At 36.6% G+C, this 12,039-nt stretch overlaps 1 protein-coding gene across 1 annotated transcript in view; it reads right to left on the reverse strand.

Annotated features, from left to right (window-relative positions):
• Positions 1 to 2,336: 2,336 nt before the first annotated feature.
• LOC104077986 (rho-associated protein kinase 1-like) overlaps positions 2,337 to 12,039 on the reverse strand; it is a gene marked incomplete at both ends in the record, with an annotated part of 19,448 nt that continues 9,745 nt past the window's right edge. Inside the window, 4 exons of the mRNA XM_009579420.1 lie at positions 2,337 to 2,407; positions 9,451 to 9,616; positions 10,152 to 10,340; positions 10,670 to 10,758. Coding sequence (XP_009577715.1) covers positions 2,337 to 2,407; positions 9,451 to 9,616; positions 10,152 to 10,340; positions 10,670 to 10,758 — 515 coding nt within the window. The remainder of the gene's footprint in view (positions 2,408 to 9,450; positions 9,617 to 10,151; positions 10,341 to 10,669; positions 10,759 to 12,039) is intronic.

Genomic DNA, 12,039 nt, shown 5'->3' on the forward strand with positions numbered 1-12,039 from the left:
TCCTTTCTTTCCTGAGTCCCAGCCAGAGCATCCCGTTCAGCCAGGCCGGTCGTCTTCGCCGCCTGTTCTTCTTACGGCACATGGGGACAGCCCACTCCTGTGCCTTTAAGACTTCCTTCTTGAAGAACGTCCAGCCTTCCTGGACCCCTTTGCCCTTCAGGACTGCCTCCTCAGGCATCAATCCAATTGCACTGCTAATGCAGTTTTGCTTTCCCTTTAATATAACTTAATCTGGGCATGCCTATATTTGAGGTTGCATACCTCCCACCAAACCCAAAACTGAAAGCACAGGAGAATTTGGAACAGAAGCACCCGAGGAGGCTGACTACCAGCCAGCTTGTTTCAGATGCAGTACAGTTCAGCCAACAGAATACACATGTAAGTCAACATAGCCCCTCACTACTGCGTCTCACTGGTTTGAACCTCAGCTAGTTTAAGGAATCTTATCAGCATGACTCATTTTATGACAGAGGCATCCATCTGTAGCTCAAATTCCTTCAAAGTGCAAGAACTATTATTCAAACTAGGAAAGTATGAATGGAGTATCTGCCTAAAATATCTTGAGGGAACTAAGTATGCCTGTCCTGGGCATGCCTAAAGAAGCTCAGATAACAGCCTTTCACTGCAGAAGCTGCACTTATCAGAAGTTTAAAATTTTAATCATCAGAGGATGCAAGAATAGAATAATCTCCATTTCTAGAAGACAACCAGAAAAGGCTGCTGCAGGTATTCTGATAGGAAAATGATGCAGTATTTTAGATAATCCAGAGCAGAATAAAACTACATGACTTGTGCCTGGGCACAGTCACTTCCGTTCATGGAAACTGCCAAAAGTCTGACAGCAACCTGGAGAATCAATTCTGGAACAACAGGAGTTAAGCAGCCTTAGCTATCAAACAGAACAAGCTGTGAAATAGATTTACAAATAGGTGTGTTTTGCGAGACACCTGAATAACATTCAAACACTACCAGTGTTTGACTCAAACATGGCACCAAGAATGTTCTTGACCTTGCCCTGTAGATTGTCTCCCTATTAGCAGAACTGCAGGAAAAGTGAAATGCAAAGAGACCAGAAAACAACTGTGAGGTATCTGTAGCAAACCCCAGGTTCCAAACTGTGGTAAGCAAGCATTTTCAATATAGCACTTGTTTGCATTGCCTCTCATCTGAGGGTTTGGGAGAATACTCTAAGCAGCCACTAGCTGAAACAGGGCAGAACTTAACACTCGCTCTCTGCAAGCTAGAATAGGTAGTTGTTTTAACTTACAGACACATCACCAAGAAGGTCTGATATTGATGTAAAAATAGGCAGGTGTGGAACTCAAAACACTTCGATTGTATAAAGAAGGTCATTTTAGCCAACTGAAAAACGAAGTACTTCAAAGAAGGAGTTCAGCAGCTAACGGCCCAATACAAACACTTCAGTGCTTCTTTGACAGGAATTAAATCCTTCTCCTTTAAATTTTGTAGGAACCACTTCTAACACTTGTAGAACGTGAACATACACAGGAGCATCCGAGAAGGATCTTTCAGCAAAGTTATGTTGCAAGTGTCATGAATAAACTGAATAATTTCCAATACTGGTCCTTGAATACAAGTAAGCAAGATGCAGAGAAACGATTTCATACAAATTGCTTGCAAAATTTACAAAATTCTAGTGACCATGTACACTTTTGCAATTTGTTATACTAAAGGATGTTCAAAGAGGGGAACTGGAAAGGCAGAAAACATAATCAGAAACTGGTTCTAAGCTTCTAGGCATTCCAATTTGAACATCAGAAGTTTCAAAGAACCAGATCATAACCTCTGCAGAGGCAAAACAACACTGCTTTGTTTATAGTGGGAATTCCAGCATAGACGTCCAGTTTCTGAGAGTAATCCAGTTCTTTTCAAGAGAGACTGACCACTTTAAATGTAAGGGAGACAGAAACGTCCTTGGAAATCATGTGTGGCAAGTTATAGTGTGATGCACTCTTCCATAGCCTTCAGAACATGTGTGGTATTCCCTATTCTCTGCTGTCAAGATGCACGAAAAGCTGATTTTTCAGTAACAGGATTATAAAGAAGCTTACTCAAAGGAGAAATGGGATTTTTAATGGTTCCAAGATGCCCACTGTAAAGCATTTCCTCACCCACTTGTTGTAAATTTACACAATGTTATTACAACAAATTTCATACTGCACTTAAATTTTCTTATTAAATTTTTTCTCTTCAGTAATGTATACACACTAAATCACCCTAATTATTTTGTTTGTCTCCTATATGTGAAAACCAATTCACTGTATGCCTAAAAAACTTCCCAAGGGAGTTGAGGAAAGAAAAAAATCCATGTGTACCTGTCTCTTCCAGCCATGCCGCTTTATATTTCCTTTGTTTGGTATTGAAAGCCAACCTTCAAGTCTTGATTCTGGTTTAAAAAAATGCATATTAAATAATATTACGTATTTATAATAATAAAGCAGAATAGCACAAAAGCAAACCATTACTAGAAAGGAAGATGTACTACATGCAGTAATAGGCAATTACCTATTCAGCAAAGCAGAATAAAAAGCACAGCTAAATAAAATGAAGATATAAGCATTTACTTCATGCTTCATCACAAGCTAACACTTGATGATACAGTTACTGCAAAATAAAGTGAAGCTGTTTTCCTTGACGCCAACATCTAACACTGTATGTAAATAGTTTGCAAAGAGCCAGGCAGGAAAGACTTTGCTTTGAAAATGTGTTACAGCTTAAACAGAGAATGATTAAGAGATTTTCAATATAAACATAATTTAACATTCAGAGGGGCTATAGGAAAATACTCAGAGTAAACCAAACCAGATCCACATTTTCCAAGGGAAACAAAAAAAGGAGAGCGCACAAGAGCAAGCAAAGCTACACAGGTGTCCCATTACTCACAGAAGATAAGCATAGGAGATAAATAAATAAGGAATGCAGGAAGAATCAACTGGATATAAAGAATAAGAGACAAGCATTTTATTCAGATTTTCAGTGGACAATTTTCCAAAGAGTAGTGTAATAACGTATTTTCCTACCACAAAACTACTGAAATAATTTAACAATGATACAAAGAAGCATCACAAGAAAATTAGCATTCTGCCTAATGTGAATCATAGATTTAAAAAACCCCTCTAGCTAACTGATACTGGTTTTTGATAGACATTTTTTAAATTATGAAGCCAGGCAGTAGCAGTGAGAAGATACCGTGATTAATCTGAAATGTCACAGTAACAAGTCTCACAATTTTGTAAATGTAAGAATGAAGTAATCAAAATTTCACTCCATAATTATAAATTTATTTCACAATTGAGAAAAAAATTTGTATTTTTTTTTAAATGGTCGTAAAAATGTGATTTGTAAAAAAAGTGTAAGAGTATGGAAATATAGCCAATAGCTAATGTATGCATTCTTTACAATAAACTTAACTGGCAGCACTGAAAATTTCAAAAATATTAAGTTAAAACTTGCTGAAACATTCTCCACAAACATTTATGTAAGAAGGAGCTACTGGTCCCTTTTATCCTTCAGGAATAACTCTCTGTGAGGTGTAGCCCAGCAAGCTTTGAAAATACATACAAATATATAAAAGATATTGTCCATACACTTTGTTATGTAAAATTACAATGAGACTGACAGCCTAGCCTTCTACAAGGCATTAAAATTAGGTATTAAAAAAAACCTTCCTGCATTAGCCTTACAGGATACAATATTTAGAAGTGGACTACGCTTAAAAATATAAAATCATTTCCTAACATTTCTCCACACAGAATAACTTCAAAATTCTCGGGGACCACTGTACTATTGAAATTCTAATTGGATGAAAGGCATGTTAGCAGAACTCATTCCAGTAAGAAACCTTCCTAGAACAATGAAGGAAATCTGTATTTCCCTGCCTCTCATATCTGCATAAGAATTGCGGGGGGTGGGGGTTGCCCCCCCACCCCCAACCCCCTCCCCAATTCTTGATATTCAGTAACTTTGGAAAAGGAAACCTATTTCCTTCATGTCTTCAGGCATCACAGATAATGCTTACCCTATTTTGAATACTTTAATTAATTTTTACATCAAGAGAAGATTCCTCCATTTTTAGAAATTTTAGGAATATCCTAAAAATCAAGTCCTCCAATGCAAGATAAAGTGATTAACTGCTAATGAAGAACATCGTATGGACAACTGTGATTCAAAAGGACTATAGTATGGATGACTGTGATTTGAAAGAAATAAATACGCATCTGTGGAAATTGTGGCATATGAAAATCTGGAAAGATCCAATAATGATAAATTTTAAAAGATGCACCAGGTACTATGCTGCTTATAGGGGCAGCGTGAGTACGAGTTTTTCTAAGTTCACTTCTATTTCAGCACGTTCTGAAAGAAACTTCAAAGAAAGTAGAAAGTGGATGACCTATTACAAATGAATCAGTTGACATTCTTTTCTGTCTACTACAAATCTATTTTAGTGAGCAAATTCTACTTGCATGAGAGATGATTTCTGAGCTGTGAATAACATCTTGCAGTTGAAAATAAGAGTTTCTGAATGTACTCCTTTTCAACAAACGTAACATTTGTCTGGAACTGAATGTACTCTTGAAAGGGTTGATGAGCCCTTTCATTCCAACCTTGCCACAAAGGTTTGTCTCAAGTAATATTTATAGTGCATTTTAATTTCCCTTGACAGAGTTAGCTAGCACAACTGCAAATGCTCATCTGGCCATTTCACAAATATTTGATCCAGCAGAATAATATTTATGAGTGTTCTGATTAAGTAATTAAGAAAATATGGGCTATCTAGACTATGAAAAAGAATCTTCCATTCCTGTCTTTAAAAATAGGCTCAAAACTATTGCCTGACAACTTCCCTGTATTTTGGAAAGAATCCCAGAATTGATACTTCGTATTTCCAATCCAGAAAATCCAAGATAGGCCTCAAAAATACCTGATGGCTAGCTGGACCTGAATAGAACATGAAGAAAGAATTCCATGAAGGCTACAGATCTTACAATTATCTCTGAATATATATTAAAATGTGTATTTGAATTCTAAACATCTTCATGGTTAGTATTCATATTGCCAGGATTCATTGTGATTCAGTATGATAAACATGAATTCTAATAGTAAGTCTTCAATAAAAACACACAAGACAACCATGACTGTACTGATTTATGACACTTTTTGTTGTTTTGGAGCTAAGTAATACAGGCGCCTTCATGAGCAGTAGAGCATCTCCTTCCAATGTTCAAGAATTCCTACTCCTCAGACTCTTCCACAGTAACCAAAAACCTGGAAACACTACCTTGCTAATTCTTTCCAGTCCACCCGTCCCATTTGATTCTTTCCTTCCCCAGACTGTCTTACTATAATTTCCTGTGGATCTCACCAAAGATTGCTGGCTGGATCTTACTTTGAGGTTTATTCAGGTGACGGTTACTTGCAGGTATTTCAGAAAGTCGTATCTGTGTCCCATATTAAAAAAAATGGTGCTTTAAATGGTCCACGTTTATTATTCCACTCTATTTTTGTGTAAAACATGATTTATAACATACACTGTAAAATATTATGTGCTGCAGTTAAACCTGTAGGACAGCTCAATTGCTTAAATTATCTTGCCAATCAGATGAAAAGATTTAATTCACAACAGGTTAAGTGCCCTATAACAATTAGGAAAAAACCCCTTAAGTTCCTGATTATGTTTGTCTTGACACAGGAGAATTCTGTTTACAATCATGTAAGTATTAAGACTTCCTAAGTCCAGCCAGGAGGAAGAGGCATTCCAAAGGCATCATTAAAAAGCAAATATTTCAGCTGTTTCAGCAAGGACTCTATTAACATTGGAGACACCGAGCCACAAGCTGCTATCTGAATCAATAATCAGGAGTGAGAGTTACAAACTAGTTACAAACAGCCTAGAACTGAATACAAGGAAAACCTTCCTCCAAGTCATGATCTTTCCCATCTGGTGAAGCAGAAGCCTGAGAATAGCCTGGATTGTCCAAACAAGCCAATCCCTACCTTGGGAGCAGTGTAAGTTGCCCTGGGAGCTACCAGAATTTGAGGGAGTATTTAGTTCAACAGCAGACAGAAACCACCTCCAAGTAAGATGCAGTTGTAAGGTGTGTTACCATGTGATTTCTCTGTATCTACCTTCAAATACAGAAATTATTTCCTTACATTTTTCTGAGTATTAGGAATTAATTTTAGTATTACCTTGAGTTTATTCAAAGAGTGCAAAGCCTTCTGACCCCAAAATTTTACAAGATGCTCTTCCCGTAAATTATTACTTCTACTCTTATATCCTCTCTGGTGGCTGGTAACCTAAGCTCCCTGATTAGACAAGACACTACCTGATAGCCTGAACCTCTCTCCCATGCAGGAGGACAGCAGAAAATGCCTGAGAGCCAGGGGTCTCTCTGGAATTCCACCAACGTTACTATCACACCATTTCATACCCAGTTTTTTCTCAATTAAACCAGAGACTGCCCATTGCCAGAACTGAGACCATGGAATCATTCTTTTATACACGCTTACATTATTTTGTGCTTTCATTTTTCCCTGGTGATGTTTTTACTGTGACAGGAAACTGAATAAATCATACTATAATTACTTATTTAGTAATTCTACCGTTTATTTGCCTTAAATATTTTTAAGGAATGTCTTTGCCTTAAGGACAGATGCATCAGCTAGAGAATCCTGTTGACTACTCATCAGATCCACCTCTTAAACAAGATGCTAGTCAAGGTGCTCTGAAGGAATGTCTATGTTTAGGCTACAGAAGTGCTGGGAACTTAGCACATAGTTGAAGACAAACAACTTCATACAACTAAATTGTAGCAAATGAACTGCTGTAGTATGTCACCTTCTGTTTTGAAGACTAATTACTTGGTTTGCAGAAAAATAACTATGCACTGGATTATTTCCGCTTTCTGTGGCATGAGGTATTTTACTTTGAAGACTGGCTGGTTTTTTTCTCTGCGTAATGCTAGTGCACTCCTCTGCCCTCTACTTGCCTCTGACAAATATGTGAAATCTGACTATGCTAATGTCACTTAATCTCTTTTAAATTACCTAAATTGCTTCTTATTCAGCTCCTGATCAACTCAGAGCCTCAACTCAGAGTCTCACTCAAAACCAAAAGCAGCATGTAGGGACATGATCTAAATCTAGAGAAGTCCTAATAGTATGTATTAGAGGTCGTACCTGTATGACACAGTAACACCAGCAGCACAACTGCAGTAAAAATCAGAGGCATGTGTAGAGAAAAGGGCAAAAAAGAAGAGGAGAGAAATGAAAGCCTAGTAAAAAAGAAATAGTTAGAGGGGTCATGAGTACAGAAGACAAAGGGGAAGACCACAAGAACTTCCAGCAATTGTGATGTTCTAATTAACAACGGAAAAGTTACAGCTGACTTGCACATACCGAAATTTCTGCCCCAAAACTGAAGTGGCAGGTCATACAGCCAGAAGCCTGACTACACACGTCTCCAGAGGTAAAACTGAAAATAAAGTACCTTAATGAGGCAGAAAAAGAAAGAGCTTACTCCTACAGTCTTTCCAAGATCTAAGAGACAACAGGGTCATATTAACATGCTATTGTCCTTAAGAAGAAAACAGGGAAGGTGCCTATGCCCAGATGGAGGCACTGGGTGTTTTCAGTCTAATACACAACAGCCATTATGCTGAAAGTGGCTGAGAAGGAAAGTGAGGAAGTTCAAAACTACCTTTTACGTAGAATAAATCTAGTCTGTTCTCTTGCAGAAAAAATTAAGCTCTCAATTTACAGGACTTCAGAATTTTTCAATAAAAAATTACAAACTACAGTGTTCTTAATTTAGGAGACACTATCAAACATAAGGCTTGATTCCAAACAGTAATTTGAGGGGAGAAAAAACCACTTTAATAAGTAAAACCCCTCTGATTTCTTTTTTACCCCAGTTAAATGGAATACACTGAGAATTAGTATCTAAGAGAAAAACTTCTGAGAAGTACTGACAGTTCAGAAACACCAGAGGGAGTTCCTAGCAGGTGACAGCTAAGAAAAAAAAGTTCCTTCACCAACCTAATAGCTCTAAGAATTCCCAATACTTAGTTTCGATGGAAGTTTGGCCCAGAAGATGTTTCCAAAAGACGTAAAATAGACATTTACTTTACAAGATGGCAACTGCCTAAGGGTTTTAGAGATCAAACTTCAGAGTTCTAAAGGCTTCTTGGACAGAATGGAAGTTGTGAAGAAAAGACTGTATCATTACCTGAATGAAAATCTATTCTAGAACAGAATTCATTTACATACTAACTAAAAATGAAAACCTAAAAATATACTAGGGGAAGACAGGACACAAAAATAGACACAGAAAGGAATAACTATATAAAAAAAATATAGTAAGTCTCGTAACATACCTGCAATTTCAATCACTCTAAGACCCCTGGAAAAACTCTAGAATGTGGCAATCTGAGCAGCATGAAGTGCATTAACAGGAAAAGAGACACCTAAAAAAATTCTGTTTACTTTTATCTGATTACTCATCCACTGAGGTCTTAAAATACCCAAAATAGTATTCTATTTTCGTATGTTTGAATATATTTTTCTACAATAAAAATCAGACTGTAAATCTGTAAGACAAGCATGTAAGACAAGTATTTATTAAGAATTTCATGATGAATTATAAAAATTACTTAACTATACAAAAAAATAAACCTAGCTCCAACTCATGGAAATTGTTAAGCACAGCTTATTACCACTAAATGTTTCTTCCTGTATCTAGAGATACAGAAGTGGATCACATGAAAGTACTAACTGATTACACTTTTCAAACATTGTGGAGGGGGAGGGGAGAATCACTAACCAGAGTAACAGCGGGTGTCAAAATATAGTGCCTGGGACTGACACTATATGGAAATGGCTGACTACACTGTATTATTTGTTCTTATTTTAATCTGCTAAATCAGAGTACCATGTAACGATAAATGCATTATGGAAATTCCTACAGTTATTTTTCACGTTGGCAATTATCGTCACTTGTCACAAAGGTGCTACATGACTGTGACAACAGTCACATAACAACAGACAAGATCAAGGCAATTTTGCATTCAAGATATAAAATACAATCATAATGATGTGGAAGTGCTGGTCCTGTATTCTGTTCACTGGACACTGCACATTGTATTCACTATATTCAAACAGCAGCAGATGTAAGATACTCTTTCCATGAAAGTGGATAAAAATTATGCTAATGCCAAACCATACAGTGGGAGGAGTGATATGAGACGAAATTAAGACAAATATAAGCAGCTAAGCTACAAAATAAAAACAACAACAACAAAAAAAAGAGGAGATGTGATATAGAAAGAGACAGCCGGAAGATTTTAAAAGGTAGTAACTTGTTTGAAACAGTACCTTCCAAAAATATGTGTATGCACAAAATCAAGTAGTTCAAATATGCTTTTCTCTTACCTGAAAGATTTCCATCTGTTTCATCTGGCTGGAGACTAGCAACGCTGGTAGAATCCATTCCTTGCTGGAGGTCCAAAATTTTCCTTCGTAGTTGTTCTATGTCACTCTCTTTACTATCCAGCTGCATCTGGAGCTCATTCCTGTACGTAGATTCTTCTGCTAGTTGCTGTATTTATATACACATGCATAGTTACTGTGATACCAAAAATATGGCAGCAAAGTATTCTGAAAATAAAACTCATTGTTTTTTTAAATATCTCTAGATACTTTTGATAGCATTAGCATAGATTATTATAGTAGAAGTGTTCGTTCAGCCTTGGAAAAAAGTTAAATATCAAAGATCCAGCAATGCATTCAAGTACAAAACAGCCTGATTAATCTATTAAATTACCATTTGTTTTGAAAAGGAGACCACCTACCACTGAAATAAACTGCATAAGTAGTATGCTACATAAGTAGTATGCTATTCAGTTTTTTAGTCTTCATAATATATCAGTGACTTCCACAGTTAAGAATTTAGGGAGGGGAAATGAATGAGAACAAGCACAGCTGCACACTTGTCAAGTTCTCTGCCTCACTAAAATTCTGTAGCCTAGCACATCTGAAATGGAGCTTGTTATTTTTTCAAGTAGACTAGGAGCTACGCATTTTTCTTCCGGAGCGAATTCCACAATGTGACAAAAAAATGAATATTATTTTACCGCTTGCATTTCATTGAGCTCCTTTTGGTATTTCACTACCATCTGATTGAATTTCTCTTTTTCCTGATTAAGCTCTAATTGGAGCTTTCGGTTTTCCTTCTCTTTCTTCCTCAAATCCTGCATGTTAGCTTTCTTCCTGTCTATTTTAAAATCTTTCCGATTCATTATCTCAGCCAGTTTGTTGACAGCCTGTTAAGAAAAAGGAAAATCAGTAAGGAAAATTTTATATGCAAGTATGTTTCATACAAAACTTCTAAGTTCCTCTAAGTCATAGGATTCGATCAAAAAAAATCTTCACCAACATAAATGGCCCTTACTCACGATAGAAGCAATACTGAAAAGTACACAGCATCAAAACTTACTCTTTCAACTGTAAATATCAACAGTGCATATTATACAGCATGGTTAATATAAGCTTAATCTCAAAGGAACTAAGAGTTACTTGCACAAAAAACAAACTGAAAATGTATGTGATATGCAAAGTAATTATTGTTATTAAATTGCATAAAAAGTTATACCTGTGTCTTCAGAGTTCTTTCAGTGTTAATGCTCTTCTCATAATGCATTCTAATATTATTGATTTCCTCCTCTTTTTTCATTTTGTATTCTGTTAAAATAATACTCAACTTTGAGATATTTTAGGACAAGGTAAATATTTCTAAGCTTAATCACTTCTACAACTGCATCTTCACACACCCCCCATTCTCCTGTTGTGTCACTTAATGTGCAAAATACAGTTTGCAACAATAAAGGTTACCAGTTTAATGCTACTGTAATGACCGAAAATTACCAGAAAGATGTATCAGAAAGGCACCAAGATGAAATACTAAAGCCAACATATGTGTTTTTGTTTCCTGGTGATGACTAAGTTTGTTGCCCCACTTCCTTCGTGTTTGTACTACCAAAAATTAAATCAGTACCCACACAGAATAAGACTGATATGACTGGACTCACATTCAGTACAGATTCTCAAATCAGGCATAAAGAGAACATGGGGGAAAAGGCTTTCTTTAAAAAAGGAATGACTCTGTAACATTCTCCCCACCCCTCTCACACATCAGTTACTCAATTCTACCAATCTTTCTATCGCACCTCCAGTCTGCTCATTTGTTCCCAAAGTTTCTAGAAGTATGCATTTCACTGATAAGGATTTCTCCACCAAAACTACAAACAGTTAAAGAACAATTTTCAAGAACTTAAAAGTAACAAACTCCATACACTAAAAAATACTGAAAACTGCTTGCTCACCCAATCCCTGATATTACGGAAATGCAGCACTAAGGGAAAACATTTTTGTATGCCTTCCTGCCTACATAATGTTTGCAACAATACTGGCAACGCAACCGATAAGGCCTTTACTCTCATAGTCAACAGATACTAAAGCATGCATTCTGATTTTATGCTTGCTCAAATGCAAAACCATGGGAGTAAACTGAATAAAGTAACTTCCCATATAGTCAGAACGCATGTAAATAGAATGCCAATCCACTGATATGTATGAGATCACAACTTAGATTCTGAATCTAAGTAAGACCTTAAGGAAGTTGAAATGCCGATAACTGTTTTACTGTAAATACTGGAGATAGAAACAAAAACTTCAATACATACATTGTGTGCAGTATGAAATGAGTAAAATACTTTTCCTTAATAACTTTCATGCACACAAGGGATGGCTGGCAGAAGGGGGTTAGACAGACAACATTTGGATGAGCTGTACTGGACAGACATTCCTGACTATGCCTGCAGGAACTTAGTGCTAACAAGTTTTAAAAATTGAGGAGGGACTGTGAGCAGAAACTCACTTTTTCCTACCTGCTACAGCTGAGGTTTTAATCGTTTTCAACAATAAAGGCAGTTCATGGAAATGGAAGCAATACAGTAGGAAAGA

Source organism: Fulmarus glacialis, unplaced genomic scaffold (genome assembly GCF_000690835.1).
Source record: "Fulmarus glacialis isolate BGI_N327 unplaced genomic scaffold, ASM69083v1 scaffold32866, whole genome shotgun sequence".
NCBI classification, from domain to species: Eukaryota; Metazoa; Chordata; class Aves; order Procellariiformes; family Procellariidae; genus Fulmarus; species Fulmarus glacialis.